This window comes from Pavona decussata, unplaced genomic scaffold, assembly GCF_977016875.1.
Source record: "Pavona decussata unplaced genomic scaffold, jaPavDecu1.1 SCAFFOLD_391, whole genome shotgun sequence".
Classification (NCBI taxonomy): domain Eukaryota; kingdom Metazoa; phylum Cnidaria; class Anthozoa; order Scleractinia; family Agariciidae; genus Pavona; species Pavona decussata.
Window position 1 is genome coordinate 706,685 of NW_028145763.1, and position 19,281 is coordinate 725,965.

At 37.3% G+C, this 19,281-nt stretch overlaps 1 protein-coding gene across 9 annotated transcripts in view; it reads right to left on the reverse strand.

Annotated features, from left to right (window-relative positions):
- LOC146451244 (insulin gene enhancer protein ISL-1-like) overlaps positions 1–19,281 on the reverse strand; it is a 54,748-nt gene that overhangs the window by 4,723 nt on the left and 30,744 nt on the right. For 7 of the 9 annotated variants that reach the window (XM_085099316.1, XM_085099311.1, XM_085099312.1 and 4 more), the window contains 2 exons: positions 18,874–18,992; positions 688–877 (listed from right to left, as the gene is read on the reverse strand). In XM_085099316.1, the coding sequence (XP_084955442.1) occupies positions 688–877; positions 18,874–18,913 (230 nt within the window). In that variant the 5' untranslated portion in view covers positions 18,914–18,992. Of the gene's footprint in view, positions 1–687; positions 878–1,019; positions 1,132–18,873; positions 18,993–19,079; positions 19,256–19,281 lie in introns of those variants that run through there. The other 2 variants (XM_085099315.1, XM_085099319.1) reach the window with 2 other exon arrangements.

The window sequence follows — 19,281 nt, forward strand, 5'->3', positions numbered from 1 at the left end:
CTGTTTCTATCTTGGTCGAACCCGAGAAGTCATCCGTCAATGTAAATTTTACAATGTCCCCGGGCGCTATCTAGCTTAATTGTGCAGATTTTCTCGCGCCCCAAGGCTCTAAGGTTTGCAGAATTGCGATCGAAAGCGAAAGCTATATGGAAAACCACAAATCTAAATTGTACTCATAACCTCCTGCTTGTCGAGTTGGCAAACTTTCCCGCCTCGCTTGCCCACAATAAGAAAGAGGCGGAGTCAGGCTATAACTTGTGTGAACTAAATTTCCTGAACTCCAGCCACCGCGTAACCGTGTGAATTTCCTTCTAATTAGCTTCCCTGAAAATCCATTGAACACATCGCAATCTGCAATGACTGGATTCGATCATACGCAGCGGGAGAAATCAGGGCAGCGAACTTGCGAGTAGCTTTACGCGATGGCTTTGCGAAGACAATGCCGTCATAACCATCAAACAACTGCTCTGTCTTCCTAATTAACAACATTGATTCCTTCGCCGGAATAATATGCTGTCAGTATTTGTAATAAGCAGGAGTAATCCTACGAGTAACACAGGATCATGCAGTTGTTGATCGCTTCGACAGACGGACAAATTGGATGTGTTTTGATCATCAGTGATCTTTGATCGCTCGGCCGGGCTGCGCTAGCATCCTGATTTCTCAGCAGTAGACTGGGCTTCTTACCTAACGTAATCACGCTTGCAGTAGGTCTTTCCGTCTCGCACAAAACACGTACAAGTCTCGTCTAGATAAGTATGGCAATCGGCGCATTTGAGGCAGCCTGCATGCCATTCGAGGTCGGGAGCAACACGGAGGATGTACTGATCTTGAATCTGAGAGCCGCAACCGACACACATGGATATTCGACGCTTCTCTGCAACAGAAACACAAAACAAAACTTAAGAGCTCCTTGGTTTAAGCGTGACAGGAAATACTTCTGAGCGTCCAAGAGAGCCACGGCGCTGAGGTAAAGTTTATTTTGACGAACAGGGAATCACATCGAGTTAAGTACGTACGCTGTAGATCCTGATCGCTCATCCCAGAGGAACTTCACAAGACACACTCGGTGATATCAACCAAAATGGGATTACTAAGTAAGCGACTCTGCCAGCTGACGAACCGAATACTTCAAAATTCCGATCTCTTTGAGGGAATCATGTTATTGGTGCAGCCAGCTCGTGCCAAACCACGTGATCCCGGCTGTCATTGTCCGGCAGGTTATTGGCCGGAGGGTAAACCACCAATTTTACAAATTGGTGCCCAGTTGTGAATGCTAAAATCGCTATTGGACGCCCACCTTTCAACACTTGTCAAACTTTGCGCGTTTTTTTAGATTAGAAACAGTGATAAACGCAGGTGGAAGACAAGAAACTAACCGCAGATGAATTATAGTACACTCGTTTTGAAACCTAGAGAACGGAACGCAGAAACCTGTGATTGCAATCTAGGAGCGAGGAGTCAGAAAAGAGACTAAAAGATCACGAATTCTAACCCGCCGCAAGCAACAACCTCCGAGCGGTTATTCAGAATGACAGCTGACTTTTGTGTTCAAAGTTTACCTGCACACGTGGAAATCAGTAAAGCAATATCTGCAAGCATTTGCCTCGAGTCAAGCGCGTGGATATTTGTCTCGGTATAGGTGAGATAATTTTTGCAAGATAAATTTCGCAAACAGAATTTATTCGGGCAAGGCTCGTCAGTTAAGAGAGCTCGCCTTTGAAATAGCACCGTGTTTATGCGCCGTCAACAACCGTGTCCACTGAGGGCCCAATGTGATGGCATTGTTCAATTTTCAATGCTTGGCGACGTAACAACAAGCAAATTTGAATCAAAACAAAAGGGTAGATTTGGGGCTGGATCTCATTGAAACTTGAACACTTCGATATAATTAGCAGAAATTTGTGAAAAGAAGCAAACGAGATTTAACACGTTCGGGTTTGAAGCTCCGCCTCGTTGGTCGGTCATCGACCGGGCGGATGGCGTTGAGGTCGATAGCGCCTCTCGCTTCGGTGAAAAGAACCCTCGACCAAGTCCGCAATCCCAGACGAGCAGGGATGTTGAAAACTGGAGAGGTCATGATATTGACACAACTTGGAATGAAAAATATTTACTCGGGAAATTTTCTTTTGAATAGCAGAACAAAGTCGGCATTGAAAACATTTGCGGCCAACACAACATGAGATAATAGCTTTTGTTTTTCTTGTTCAACTTGGGGATTTAAAAACCCATTCAGCGTTGTCAAACATATCTTTTGATCGTCTGGCTACGATTCGAAGCTATTGTCGTAGCCAACCCAACTAATTCATATATTAATTACCTGTCACATTCACTTGTCAAGCACCTCATTTACCAAAACCTAGTGCCCAGACCTCCTACTTGGAAGATGCGCTCTAATTTCCTGTCCCTAATGATGCGTAAATCTTAATCCGGATTGACCTGCCCTAAGCTACTCTCACGCTTATAGCATTTCCGATCCGTACGTCTTAACTGGAGAACAAAACTTCTAGAAGTGCGTACGGAAAAGAAATTGGCACAACACTGGCTTTGCACGTAAACAAATCACAGGAATCGTAACGAGACAATGACGCTGTGAAGAATTCAATAAGTTTCCTGAACGAAAAAAAAAATTCACTTGATTTTCGGCCGAGGAATTTAAATATTTTTTGCCGACGATTGAGCGCAGATTACGATCAAATAATTACGCCAAACACAAGCATGAAGACTAAAGCAATCAAAATGGAAACACAAAGTCAAACACGAATTTGTTACGGATGAACTCTTCACAAAAAGAGGTCGTTGTCAGAATTACTGAAATTACAGTTTTCGCACCATCCTTGCTTCGTATCTTTCGTTGCCTTGGCGGGAGAATTTTTCGTAACCCCGCATCATTTGCGTAGAAACGTAACTTAATTGTAGTGTTGATGTTTCGTAGTGGCGCCTTTCTGGTGGCGCGGTAAAGAATACAGCCCGCAATCTCTTTTACTCGGAGTCAGATTTCTAGTCAAGTATTGTTCCGGCCTAGTTTCCGGCAAATTCAATTTACGGCTTCAACAAATTCTACCCGACGCCTTTATGAATGTATTTCTTTTTTGTCAAATTCGTACGATTTTAGCTTGTAAAACCATCATTATCTTTTCATTAAATCCGATCAACGTTTGGGTTAAAACACAAAGAGAGGAAAAAATAGTCCACTGATCGCTCTGTATTTTGCAAACGTGTATTTTTCAACGGAGAAAATAATCGAAAGCTATGAGCCAAAAACAGGTGCGAGCGGCTCCATTATGTCTTCGCCAACGTGACGGAAAAAGAAAATGCTGCAATTGAAAATTAAAATTAAATCTTTTCTCTTAGCAACACGGAGGCAGAATGCACGGAACTGCTTTGACACCCTGTTAGGAGCTAATTTTTTATTGTGCGTGGTCCATGAAGAAACCTACGTGTTAGATTCGGAACTATAATGTGCGTAACGATATCTCAATCTAGTGTACTTCGGAGAATAATCTTGACATTTCAAAATGTTGTAGATTTATGTAACACGTCCTCCAAGAACGATTTGCCTTTTGGTGCATAAATATATTCGTAATAGAAAATCAATAACAAACGGGCCTGTTATTAGTAAAAATTGCTGAAAAATAAAAACATGCAACCAAAAATGTATTTCGGGTCGCAGACAAAATATCCCTCTATACTTTTTTTTTTGCGGAGAAGACAAGATTTAAGCCAAGATAATTCATTAATCATATTTGTTGGATATTCCAATTATCATCCTGGAAAAAAAAAACGGAAAATGGCACCTTTTTTTCCTCACTCTTTCTCAGGTCATAAAATTTTTTTTTCGATAGTTGTAATATTACTGGCTTTGAATAATGGGCCACAAGCTTGCAAGCCAGCAAAAGAATATTATTCTTTGACAATACTAAACATTCAGTCATCAAGGCGAATCTGAGGCACTTGCGGCAGCACAAGATGCGATAGTACTGTATTTATAAGCACAATATGCTTGGGGAAGACAAGAAATTCAAGCCAATTATCATTAGGCACAATATAGGCGACCATCGAAGAAAGATCGCTCCATGTTTTGAACAAATGTACACAAGACTGTGTAAACTTCAACAATTATAATGATAGATTGAAAAATAGGACCATACGGTGCCATTCATTTGCAAGGTAAGCGCCTCTTGAAAACACAATTTAACCTTGGATCGAATCTTGAGTGAAATATAATTATGTATACAACATCTTCGCCAAAACAGCGCGCTTTAGGACGACCAAAACTCCCTTCTCGTTCAATTTTTCAACAAGAGCATTTTTCAAGGAAAATTAAACAACTCGGTAGTTTCAGAAAGATGACCATTTAGCAAGGGTTGACTTCGAAAAGAACTTGCCAATATGTTTGTTAATTAGCGTTGGCTTTGTTGTGCCTCAGCTGGCGGTAAAACAAAACAAAACAATCAACGTGTCAAAATGGCGGGAAAACAAGTGTCGAAGGTGAAGATAGATTGGCACCCAGTTGAATGGAAAATTTAGGATTTACAAGACGGAAGAGGCCATGGGGACAATCTCAAAAATCATGTTTGTACCAGAAGCTTTGGTCAAACCATAACTTAATTTTCTGTCTTATTTTCCTGTTGTGGCTCTATTTTTTTATATTGAGCGAGGAAATTGCACACAAAAGGCCAAAGAAAGAGAAACATCTGCTGCGAGAGGAGAACTACGAAGACGACATTTCCAATACAATTAGCGATGAGAATATCATAGCTGGAGAAATCTCTACTGATTAAAAACATGAAAAGCTTAAATTTACGAGCAACAACTTTATCGGAATCAGTCTTTTGGGGTCTTGTGTTTAGGAATAAAAAGATCATATGGTTTCATGCAGAAACTCCGTGGGAATTATTGCTTTAGGCAGCCAGCAATGGAAATAAAAAACAAACAGATTCTATTGTGAACAAGACTTCCTATTATTTCGCTTCGCTGTCTTTTTTTGTCTTTTCATCACAATAGAAGTCAAAGGAAAAGTACATTTACATTATATAGACTTAGGGCTTAAAACTAATGGAGCTTTTTTTGAAATAGAAATCTTCCTTAATGGCAACGAAACAGTAAATCCAAAATAACAACTAATTACTAGAATTCGACTGACGGGAAGGGAGAGCATTAAGGGCTTTCCCAAAATATCCTTTTTCTAAAAGTACATATAATTGTTTAAATTTTCAGCTTACGATGAATTAGTTTGAACGTGATTTTAAAATGAATAGTCTAGAACGAATAAATATTTTAATTCTTGTAAAATAAGCAAAGATCAGCTCCTATATGATGTGCGTAATTAAACTAGGAAAATCTTTTTTCCATGTTGAGTAAAGGCTTGGGTGTAAAATTATCTATAATGAAAACCGAATCATTTCGATGATTTCTTGCTTATCTCATTTTTTTCTACGATACACCCCTCAGGCAATAAGACAATGAAATATTTTGCTAATTTGCATCACGAAATAGCCTATACATCCAAAGATAACTCTATTTGTACGCTTACGTTTGATTTTACAAGTCCGATAATCCACGATTATTTAGCAGCTCTTGTAACGTTTACAAATCATCCAAAATTGAAAAATAATTGACACTGAATGTAGTAAAATAAAAACAGATATAACAACACAACACGAGTGCCAGGCGGCGCAGAGATAATTCAGCAGCAGTACTGCTAAAAAGGAGTATTTAATAGTGAAATGCTTGCGAAACTGGTTACGTTAGGGGTGTTGCTAGCCTTACTTCCTGCATGTATAAAATAATTTCAAACGTTTTAAAAAAAATTATATGTATATACGAAAATTGTTCAGTTTATGGAATAACAAGAAAAAACAGAATCATCCCAAGGATCAAAATAAGCCACAGGCTATCCTGCAGGTTATGTGCATGGTTAGAAAAAGTGCATACTGGAAAGCAACTACAAAAGAGTTTAAATTTAAAGAATTCATTTCCATTTTGACAAAAGCCGTGTTTATTGTTCAGAAATACAGCATGATTATCAGGCATATGAACATATATTCACATTAATTAACAATGGCTGGATACAATGTACATATTTTTTTGTGTATGACTGTGCTTTCGTTTCCTCGCAGATCATGCTGAAGTGGCGCTGAACAAGGTTTTAGAACACCACCTTGAAGCATAAAATATTCTAGAACCGATGCCGAATTTTAATTCCAGCACCTTCCTTCTCGATAAACAGATCACTTGAAAAACACACACAATACATCTCCTCAACAATAGTTTTTCTTGAAAATAGACTCAAACATGTTTTGGGCCTTACCAACTCAAATGTCAGAAACAAAGTTAAAACTGAAAAAAATGTTATCTAAACCTAGTTGATGATCAGTTGATTATCGAGGAATTGTCAGAAATACCTTAGTTTAAAACTAAATATTTACATCTTCCTCCAGGTAAAATACAAATTAATCGTTTTCAATTTGAAACGATTTCAGTCTGACAAATCTTTAAATAAAACATGTTCGCTATGGCCAAGATTAGAGATACCAAGTTACGTGGGAGAGTCGCTGTAAAAGATTAATGCGTCCGGTGGGTTTAGTTATCAACCACAACCGCCCACTGACAACTATTTTCTCCAAGTCAAGAAATCACATTGGTCTAAGCTTAATCGGCTATGTCCAAGATTTGTAGGGTGGCAGACTTTTTTTATTTATCCCAGTCGTTGCATAAATAAAAAATGGAACTCAGATAGAATGGCTAGAATTTTTTAACTCGAAATTACGCAAACCTGACCTTGTAAAAAGTGATGAACAAACATAATTTGGCATAAAACACACAGCTTCAGGGGATCTTATTAAAGTGATATTGAAATTATGAGTTATTTCACTTTTTTGACTCCACATTGTGAGAAAAATTGATTCCCAAAAACGTGACTACCAACTAAGCTTTGAAATAAATAAATAAATAAATATATAAAAAAAACTAAGTTGATACTTGCCCACATAGAGGTCATGGCAAAAAATATAAGAATACCGTTTCGTATTGGTGAAGAGGAATGTGCAATGTTATTTATCAACTCCAATAACACACTTTTTTTAGGAACGAAGGTTCAGCTGGGATTAAAAGTTCTTAATCTGTTGATGATTTGAGCCTGAAGACGTTCAAACAACGTTCTTAGGTCGCACGGTTAAGTATTTCTGTAAATCATTGTTCGACGTAATGTAAATACAGATTGAATTTGTGTATGCTGGAGTTGCTATCTGATGACAACAACGTTCGTACGCATTTTTGCGTGCAAAATTCAAGACGTTTTTCATACTTAGTTCCTTTTTCCAGGCTCAAAACGCACTCCCAGAACAGAATATCGTACTCAGTGTATATAAACACAGTTAAGCACAGCAACCGCGATGCCATTAAGGTTTAAGATGGTAATACCAGCCGAAAGTGTAGGGTAGACAGCGTTCTCGTGATCTTGCGATTGAAAATTTTGGCTAAGACGAAATTTAAATGAAACTCGACTAGCTGACTAGTAAGATTTCTCTTTGCAATTAAGCACCTAGTGCAGCATTGAAAAAACTCCAGACAAGGTGCGTTCGATTGACCCTATTCCGGAATAGGAATACATACAATGATTACAAGAAATCCACCATAAGAAGTTTTTAACTGAGTATGTAAAAGTCCAAAATGGCTCTTAAATTATCATGTGCCAGCGAAAGTTTGCAGAACTGTCTTCCCAAAGTTACTTAAAAAGAGAAATCCTACAGCTGTTCCGCTTATTTTTGATTGCGGAATACGGTCAATAGAATGCAACCTTAATTTTCCATACTTTTTCCTGGCCTCAAAAAATAATTTGCAGATTTCCATACTTTTTCAAGAATTTTTAAATCCGCACGAATCCTATGAATGAGAGCTGTATGGGGGACATATTATGAATTCTAGCATTTTGGGCTCTATTGGACTATACATGTGCATCTACTCACACCAAACCCTTACGTCTACTTTCCAAACCAAGAGGACAAAATAAAGACGGTCTTATCAAATCTTGACTCAAATTGTTTTACAATTTTGGCCAATCTCAACCTCAACGTTCTGTAAAAAGGTTGTTATAATAAGAAAAGAGGGTACAAGTTTAAAAAATAACTGAAACTGCATGATGACCTCTGTTTGAATCAAATTGGGATTAGTACTGTAGACAACACCACCCGCAGTTATCAAAAATTTGAGTTGGCCTAGTGTACCGTGGAGCACGTTTTCCTGGAAAAGTCTACATTCAATGACAAGTTATAGGCTCTTCATGTATCATATGGACACCTCCATAATGCTAAGATTCCCCACCCCCACCTCCCGCCCCCAAACAGGGAGAGGAGCTCCTTGGGTTTTTCGGTGGGGGTGTCTCCTCTGGTTCTCCAAACACTGCGAGTCTATTTCAGACCAAAACATGTCAGTTTTGATATCCGTCTCCAGACCTGGCGCTGTGCTGGTAAATCGAACTTCATCGCGGTTTATATCCTTCTTCCTTTTCTCTGTATATTTCGTTTGAAGCCAAAGAGGTAAATATGTTTATATAATCTCGCAGTTCCTTGGAAAAACCGTGTCCCATTCTTGACCAGAAGGCATTGACCATATTCAATTTTAGATCTAAATGGTTCAAAAATCTGTTCCTGTTTTCAGACCACAATGGCTCCAAACCATACTCTTAGTTGGACAGATGCCTGTAGCTTACACAAGGAAGTACTACTGCCCCCCACTGGGTGTTCTCGTATTGCAACAACGTCCAAATTCAAAACAGAAAAAAAAATCTTAAGATCTTGTTTCTATATTTTCAAATGTTTCTATCGCTCTAGCATTGAGTCTAAATTGTAAACGCGGTGAGCAATTGATAGATATGTGGGCTGCAAAAAATGGATCGATGTTCAGTTATAGTTGTTATAACCATTTTGTAAAATATCAAAAGGACAAAGGTATCACAGGCGACTATGAAGAAAACGACTACTCAATTTCGTTTGAATTTCATCAACACACTTAAAACAAGAACAACAGTGTCATGTAACAGTGGCTCGAGATTTGATTCTGGTACTGAAAAAGTCAAGTCTAGTTTGTGGTGACTGTTGGCAAAGTTTTGCGAGGCTAGTACTTGAGGATTGCTAAAGAGCTTGTCAGTATCATTAAGTATAATTCTTTCACCGGTATAAGCTACTAGGTATCAGATTTATCGGTAGCTGAGTCATTTAGCTCCGGGCTACGCCATTTGCTGGCTATCTTTAAACTGATATGTTATCCTCGATTGCTGATTAGGGGATTAGTGTTTGATTATACAACTCGATTTATCTTCCTGGAAGACAATCAAGGGCTGCAGTATCTGCTGTTCCTTACTTAATTAATGAGATTAACGTCGTATTTGTAATTGTTACTGAATCAAGAATCATCTAGAAAAACACTTGTTAAAATCCAGTCACGTAGTGTGGGAAGAGTGTATGCTAATTCCTTAAAGAGTCTTCAAAAGATATTTTTTCAAACTTCATTTTGCCAGTCTAAAAAAAAGGCCAACAAATGAAATTGCAGTTGAGATATGTTTTCTACCCTCGAAGCTAAGGAGAAGCGAGAATATTACAAAACAGCTGAATAAAGTCAGCATCTAGGGATTACTTGCCTTCACAATGAGAGCGATCTTTGGCATGGTCAGCATTCAGCATAGCGCTATCCTGCATGATGGAAACCGACAACTAACTTTCAACGCTTGCTCAGTTCCAACTTTCCAATTTGGAACGAACGGAAATCACGTACAGAACAGATGTTTTAACGACCACCTCAGTGAGGTATTGAATTTGACATTCCTCTTTATTAGGCATCCAATATTGAATGTTGGCGTAAGACTAAAATGTTGCAATCGTTGCATACACTTCAAAGCGTACAACGGCATTTCAAAACTCTGCCCATTTTCTAATACGTTTTGAGACGGCTACCCCAATGTGCCTCGAGTCTATTCAATGCAGGAACCCTCACTATGGCACTTAAAAGCTCTTCTAGTCGGATGGCAAAGGGAAAACAGCGAAAGCTCTAATAATAGAGGGCAATATAAGCAGCTCTAATATGACCACAAGTATTTGGAATATCAGTCTTACAGAACACTGTGGTCAATTCTTTAAAATTCATCGGTCCAAAATGGAATTCAACTTTAAATAAATAATATTCAAATCACGTTTGGTTACAAAAAGTAGCGTGGTAGGAAACGGCGTTATTAACTCAAATAAGTTACTTTATCCTTCGTTTGGTATCATTTTGCTCAAAATCTGTGGTAATCTACAACTATATATATTTCATATCTTTTCGGCCGCAGCCAAAATATATCTGTTTGTTTTGACTCGTATTTTGGAGCTTTGATAGAGATCAATAATATCTCAGATGGGAATTCTAAGAACAGATTTGGCATGCATGGGCCGTTTCAAATTGATTCTTACTAAAATCAGCTGTGCATACAATATACATCGTTCTTGAGTCGTTTTTTTTTTATTGTTGTTATTTTGCTGCCTAAAAATAGAAATAAAAATCACGTTTACCAAATGCAGGACAAGAAATTACTGTCCTGAAATAAGAGTTACATAATTCATGTAAAACGTAAAATTTTAACAACTTGAACAATTTAGACTACAGGAGAGTAGATTTTCCTCTTGAAATTCATGGAGGGAAACTCAAATTGAATGGATTTCCACACGCAAGCCTCAAACCCTTTTCTGAAGCGTTAGATATGGAGACGAGACCGGTTAGTGTATGAATGATGAACCCGCAACACAAAAAAAGAAAAATACAATTTGGTTTCGCTGACCGCTGAGAGAAAATTAATTGCTATACCTAAGTCGATTTAACTGCTTAAACGTTTGTAAATTTGCGAAAGATACATAGTATTTCCAATGTTATTCCCTTATTTTCCAACTCTAAACAAATCATCGGACAAGACTTACAGTACCATGCAAAGGAAAGTACTGCTTGATAACCTTCGTTTGAACGGTCACAATTGACAATATTCTACTCAGGGTTAAAAGATAGAGAACCACATCCAGTATTCAAGTATTGACTTCGATACCTTGCTAGCCGGTCAAGGTCGACAAACGACGGTAAAACAAGTTGTGGTTTTCGCTTCTCCGGCTGTGATGTGAACAAATTTAAAGCCAAAGAAAGCCTACCAATATCAAGGTTCATTTTTCACTTCGTATGTAACGATATGTTTCAGATGATTCTGTGGATTGACGTGTGCCGCTACTTTCCGTTTTCGACTCTAGAGCTCTTTCCTTTTGCGCATGACTGAGAATGGCTACTTTCCAGACCTCCAGGTCATGGCTTGCGCATGCTCCCCTGTTTGGAGTCCCCAGTACAAGCAAATTGCAGGCATCCTCGTACTAAAATCATCCCTATCGCGAGTTTAGAGTTCAATGAAGTTTGAAATCGTTCTATGACCACAAAATGTGCCATAGGTTTTTACATAGACTCAGAAAAACGAAAGGTATTGTTGTTCATTGTCAAAGTAGCGAATATTGTGACCAGTAAACGGTTATTGAACTAGCTCATTGATTTGCGACCAGCTACAGTTATCGAGCTCATAGTCCAATTAATAGTTCCCCTCCGATTTCTCGAGCATTTCTACAAGTATCTTGTAATTTCTTTAAAGATCAAGTTCTATGATCTGTCGCTTCTCTACCTCCAAATCTTTGTGTTAACATTTCAGGACAATTAGCAGGCAACAAAATGCTAAATCCAATACAACAATTCTTTCAGTGTATAGCCGTGATTATAACGAGAGAATGGTTAATGTTTAGGGCGCTATGTCGCCTATTTTTATGATAGCTTTAAAAAGCTAGAGGTCATATTTGAATCAAAGGAAACCCGAAAATAGTTTTGATAATAATCTACTTGTTTACCTAAGCTATAAATTAAATGTTTCTACTAAAGGATTACAGTCAGTGGCTAATATGAAAAAGGATTCCAACTTCGGTTCAGTTCAGTTCAGTTCACGTTATTCACACTTCGATATTTTGTTAAATTTACAAAGTATTTCCTTAAGTTATAAAACAATAAAGAAGAAATGACGGAAATAAATGGCTTTAAGGGCAGTGTACAGTGGTTAGAGGAGAATAGCTTTCGAGCTAACCACATTAAGTGCCATGGCTAGCAATGGAAAAATATTTTATGCACGTTACTTACTTTTGAGAGCTTACCAAACAAGTCCCTACCTTGAGTTTTGGGAAAATCGTTAAGAAACTTAGTATGGTTGGTCTCTCTTTCAAGAAAATTGCTTGATGTTTTCCACTTGAAAAACATCGAGAATTTTTTCAAGTCCTTCCCTTGTGTTGTTGGAAAAATCAGTAAAACCTGATTGTGGTTTGGTCTCTCTTTAAGACTGAAAACTACTTGAAATCTCCTTCTTGATGTGGTAGGAGTATTTGATGATCAATACATGGTACGAAAGAAAATTCGTATGGTTTATTAAATAATAAAAGGGTTTAAAATGGCCGGGACAGCCAGGCTGTAAGATGCGGCGATAAATAGTACAGATATGTTAAAATTGCGGCTGCAATATTAATAAAGCGGCATTATATTGTAAAGTTACTGAAGAAATTTTCCAGACGTTAAGATCATCTGTTCTCAAAGTCACGTTTAATTTAAGATAAAACTTAGTCTGAACGAAAAAGTGAATCCCAGTTTCGATTTGAAATAGTCAAAGATCTGGGACAATGTAAACCAAAATGTGCATGTGTTCCTTTCCGTTTTCTAAAACTTGCCGTTAGTAAAACAAGTCTTATTTTATTTACAATTTTTTTTTAATAACAGCAAATATGTAGGAAAACCAAAAAAGCGGAAAACAAGTGTAATTAATTTTATTGCTAGTAAACCAACCTTGAATGTGTTCCTTTCCTTTTCTAAAAGTTGCCGTAAATACAACAATCTAATTTTTTGTTTATAATTTTTTTTAATAACAGCAAATACGTTAGAAAACAGCAAACAAGTGTGATTAATTTTATAGGTATTTTTTAATAACAACAAACAAGCGAGTTTAATAAACTTTCTTGTAAGTGTTTTTTCTAATTTGAGAGTTTAGAGGCAATAAACATTTCTTATCTTAGCAACACAAAAGACTGATATTTTATTAGTTTTCCTTCGCAAAATCACAAAGAAAAAGCGGAAAATGAAAAAGGAAGAACTTAGCGACAAGAAGACGCCAGTTCGACCACAGCCAAGTAAAATCTCACCATTGTTGTCTGCTATATTAAAAAATATACCTTCTCTATATATTAAAACATAATCAACGCCTGAGACGGCGAAACGTTCTTACGGGATACAATTATAAAATCAGACGAAATTGAAGCTGAACCGCATGGGTGTAAATCTGCATGAATTAAACAAACATTGAAGACATTTTTCTTCAAATAAGCTGAAAAATACTGTACTCGTTTTCATCATAAATTAAAAAATTACATTTCTTCGACAGCGAGAAAACACTTGATTTTAGATTGCGCTTATAGTGCTAGATAACGTCGTTGTGCAAATGTGGTTGGCGGGGGGTAGGGAGGGGTGAGTGTGAACTCTTGTTTGTAACTGAGTTCTATTTATTTTTTCCTCTAAACATTTCCATCATTACAAAACGCGCGCATTTTTGCGTGAAGCTAGAGTTGGTGTTGACGAGATTCATCTTTTCTTTCCAAGAGTGACAAAAATCGAAAGAAAAACAAAAATCCTACGAGAACAAAGTGACAGTTATGAAATACAATCTACGATATGATAGTATCTTTTCGGGTTGCTTCCAGTGAATCTTAAGACGTGTTAGGATTTTATATCCACAGATTCAGAATTTAAAACCACATTACCTTCTTAAAAAGGACGGTTTCTTTCCCCTGGGAATGAAATTATTAAAAGAATCAATTGTCTCTGTTGGTCTTATGCAACATGAAACATTGTCGTGCTTAATAGGAGCAAAACACAGCCCTAGGTTACAAAACTATCTTGCGATGCCTACAAAAGAAGGACTGTAAGAAAAGAACTCGAGTGGAAGTAGTTTTTCATTTCAGAGACAAATATAATGTTATGTTCCAAGCTTGGTAAATAAATGATAGTTGTATTATTCAATCGGTGACACAGGCATACTCGGAAAAAGAAAATCATGATCCGAGTTCTTCCAGCAGGAGTCGAACCTAGCACCTTCCGATTACTAGTAAGGAAACCCTACCACAGAGGGAGTCCTGTTGCTCAATGGTAGAGCATCCGAACTAGTAATCGGAAGGTTATAGGTTCAAATCCAGTTGGGAGAACCCTGATTTCTTTTTTCCGAATATATTTAGATTTTCATCGTATATCAATGGATTTATTTAACAATGTATTAATTTGATCCATTGCCACAATATACTGATACACCAGACCGCTACGGTTTTTGTTCGCCTTGCACCCCTTACACTTTCAAAGTTCAACAGTTACGCACGCAGATTTATGCAGTAGAAAAATATAGAATTTTTTTTATTTAAGATTTGTACGATATTCGGCACTTTTGAAGTTACAGGAAAATAACACATATCATCTAAACGCTTATATTGCCGCGAAAAAACATGATACCCTAGGCTTGTTTTAATGTTTCATAACATTTTTTTGTGGAGGCGTTGGAGTAACAATGGAAAAGTGAAGCAAGCCTGTCCAACTGCTGATAAGATCGATGAATTTTTCATTCTCCATAATTGAAATAACGTCTCAAGTTTTGCTAGTTTTTAAATAGCACAAACATTAAATTTAAAGTAGAAGTAGCAAATGCACTTTGTCGTCAAATTTACTGTATCGAGATCAAAACAATCACAGATTAAAAAGTACTTAGAATGATGAAACAAAGACACCTCCCGAAACGGATTTTATGATCTTCAGCTAGTAGTATTTCATTTTATCATAACAGATGTAGTGTTCACTGAGAAAACCTTCCATAAGCCACGAGTCTATAACTCCTAGAATTTTTTATCTTTTAGTGCTGTGAAGGTCTTTTTATGACTTCCCAGTTTCCCCTTTGTGTTTTGAACATTAATTTTTACTCGTACGACAATGGAGCTTAACGCCCTTTTCGACTTTCCAAATCGACTCGTGCTTCGAGTTCGTACTGTTGTAGGGAAGTTGCTTGAAGTGACTTGTAACTTTTTTTCAACTTGTGATAATGTCTTTTTTCTATGTTTTTTGATCATTATAAGGTTGAGTAGGAAATACAATTTACAGTATACTAAAATTACAGTTAGCATGTAACACGGAAAAAACTAATACAGACTAAAAAGCTGTACATAACTTATGAGCATGATAAAACTGAGAGCCGCAACTGGTCTTTCGAATTCTAGTGTGAGATTGGCTTGCACCATTTACTATAATGAAATAGGAGAGTGTATCGTTCTTTCGGTTTAATCATTATAAGTTCAAAACTGCTTTCAGAATGTTTGAAAACAACAAAAACAGAATCAAAAAAAATCCCTACGTCTACTGCGAGACGATAAATCAATAAATAGCAGATTGGATTAATATGGCTACAGGCAAAGGCGCATAGCTCAGGCGGCGCTATTGGCTGAATATGAAATTGCAAGAAAAGACCTTGATACGTAGACGTGTTGTTTGCAATGGAGGATAAGATTGCTTTTAACTGAAAGATATTTTCAACAAGCTTTCCAATCCCTACAGCAAAAGACTCTCTTTCGGTTGCTTTTTATCCTCCCGATAAATGAAATAGCACAAAAATTAGCTGCTGATATCCACCAGTCTTGATGTACCACGATCTTTCCGCAACAAGAAACGTGTTCAAATTATTAAGGATAATTCAGAGTCTGAGTTTTCGAGCTCTAATTAGAATGACAAAAGTGTTACAACCAATTTTAGTCCGTCTGTTCAGTTGCTTAATTTAATATTGGACTCAAAATAACAAAAACCGGTGTCCATACAAACATTCGACTCAAATTATTGTCGGAAAACGTGCGTGGCCGAAATAAATGGATTTTATTTGCGAAAGAGTGTTGACTCAATTGCGGACAACCTCAATAGGGTTTCACCAATGTTTCAAGTGTCACGTACTTTTCGTAGTTTTATATATCACACCTTGTGAACACCGTGCGTGAAAACGGTCCAATATCTCAAAAAGAAAAAAAACCAAAGCATGAAAGTACAAAGAAGAGTACTTTTTAAAGAAGATGCCAGCAGCATTCGAAACGAAATCAAGAAAAAAAATGAAAGGCGTGTTCACAGTAAACTTGCAGTACATTGGTCGCTACGCTGATAGTTGTTTCGAGATTTTAAAGATTCAGATTTGAGCACGCAATGGAAACTCTACAACGAACATGGTAATCGAATAGGGTACAAAAATCTACCAATAATCTAAAAGGCATTTGCTAGAAAATATTGTTGGGCAACCGCAATTCGAAAAACTTCAAAAGAAAAGTGAACTGATGATATTCCAGAAAATTAAATACTGTAGGCATCTTCTTGTCGTACTGGTCTCCCAGTATGTTTTAACTGGGAACAAACCGCACGTATGAAAAGCGACAACTTTTCGATAACGAAGCATAAATTACAAACGTGGATTTATTGCTGATTCGCAATGACCGCCGGCTACTTTCCCTGTTTCCCTTTATATCAGTAATTTACCCTGGATAATCCAACCTTTGTGTTGACAAGAATAGTGTTTTCTCCAAACGGTTTAGTTCTTGAAATTCATTTATAGTTTTTTCGGATTGTTCGCTTCCGAAACATGCACTGATAGTTAATAAAAATGAAACGAACACGAAAAAGATTGAACTTTGCACTACGCCTACGAAGTTCCTTCGTCTCAGGAAAGCCACGCTCACTACACATGTTACTACCCTTTTCTTGTATTTTCTAATTAATGTAATTTCCTGAGATCCTCACAACAAATATCGTGTCAAATAACGGCAGGATACGAAGGGCTGGGATTATTAAAAGCGGCCATTATCAGTCTCACACTCTTGCCACCGAATTCATTGTTAACGGATAAAGAAAGCTAAAATCTCGCCTCCAGCTAAACGCCATGGCCGTATGCTTTTCTTCCAGACAAGAATAGCTGCACGTTTTAGTATTAACATCCGTTGCGGACATTTTTCCTATTTTGGACAGAAAGCGAATTTTTAAAACCCACAACCAAAAGAAAAATAAACTTAAAGAGAGTAATTTCGAAAGGAATAAAGTTATTTTATTATGGAAGGGTTAAACGAGATTAAAATGATAATAAAGTAACGCGGTTATAAAGCAGGAGGTATTAAATATTCATCAGCCAGAAATCTTACAGTACATTAACACCGTCTTCCAAAAAGCCACAAATTGCAGGAGATATTAGAGGCTTATGTTTCTGCGCTATTTAGACTTTTCGAAGATACATACATACGTACATAGATGCGATTAAGATGCTGAGAAGTTCACGTTGATAATAATGTTGTCAATATTGTTTTTGGCTTCGCATTTGACCTTAGCCTGACATTTTTACTTTTGGTGGTCACGTAACTGTAAAAATTGAAAGAAAACATAAAAATCTTACCCGTCTTCACATGGTTTTGCAAGTTTTCAATAAAAGTAATAGTAGCCGGCGACGAAAATAAGATAAACTGAATTCGTGGAAAGAGGAGAGGGGGTAAGAGATAAAACAAGTGATAAAAGCAATTTCCAAAAGGGCGTGGCCAGCTTTGACAAGAAATCCTTTGATCCTTGTAGGTGATATCAATGATGACTAGAAATAAATCTTCATTTTGTTTCGCACTGAGATGATTTTCAGTTGTACAACGAGCAATACAAAGCCACAGGAGATGGAAATCTGCTTTGAAAATATGCAGGTTTTAAAAAGATTTGTGAACAGCAAGGCAGAGATAATTTATCTTCCTCCTCCTTTCGATTATAATCGGACAACGACCCTTAAAGCTTAGGCGGAAAAAGGAAGGGCAGTTCTCATTTCTATCAAGTGGATTAATCGAACTTATAACGACTATCTGCGTTGCTACATTTTAATTTAAAGAAAACAAATTTAAAAAAATTAACGAAACAAAATTTCAACAAGCGGTGAGTCGATGTGGAATTACATTCATTTTGAAAAACCAACCGCGAAAATGTCTGTAATGGGCTGACTAAACAAAGAGTAACCAAACACACTTTTAAAATCTCTACCTACTTAACGATGTTGTAAGTTCATTCGGGTGAAATAATTTAACACTAACGACTATTTTTGTTGGAAGCCTTGGTTGTCGGCCTGAGAAGAACCTCCTTTGAGTCGCCGAAATTCCAAACAACAAGCAAACTGATTTCGAGTACTACACGACTCCCCAGCCTCGAAAATACCAGATTTCTGGCATGGTATGTGTACGGCGAGCTTGACAGAAGAAGTGCTCGGAGCTTGGTTCAACAATTTTGTTTAGTTAGAAATGATAACAGGCATCAAACAATTCTCTAAATAAGAGCTTGCCAGACATTCATCGTCGAAGCTTGTGCAAGCCAAGAAGACAAGCACGAATCGAAAACAAAACAAAATAAAGTTACGCATGCAAACTCTACAAAACGTGGACTCTGTTTAGCTTTTCTCCTGAAACAAGTCTGTATGAATTACGACTACAGGCAAACCGCTGCGCTACGCTTACGAAGAACTGCAAACCAAAGAATTATTCAGGACAAGGAAAGTCTTAATTGTTTGGACGTTTAGCAGGCGTCAGTACAAAAACGTTTCCGAGTTTCAAACATGGGAAATCACCCAAGACCGATATAAACACTACAAGTTAATTTTGCGAAGCAGACGGCCCCTGATTTTTCGATACCTTTAACAAAGGCAACGTCGAGGAAATAAACTTTGAACAAATGTTCGATAAAGAAAAGGTCAACGCGTTTTCTCACCTTTCGATGTGATGGCTTCCATTGATGTATAACCCCTCATGTAATGCGGTAAATTCCAAGTTAGGAGCGTCTAAAGTAGATGTCTTGGTGTTTTAACCAAAGGCTTCCTGCTGTGATGACTAAGAAAGAAGAAAGAGAAATGTTATTTATTAAAATTTCAAACAACTTAAAATTTATACAGCGTGTTTTAAGTGACATTTGCTGACCTAAATCGGGCTAAGATGCAAAAAGCGATGTTGATCCTGTCGTGGCGCTTTCCCAGATAATTATAAAAAAAGATATTAAATTGACAGACAAGAAAATGAAAATGAGGTTTAGTGTAGTTTTTGATACGATTAAAAACGGGATTTGCTATGTCTCTGGAAAAAGCGGGTCGTCTTTTTCCCAGAGCACTGTCACTTTGCGATC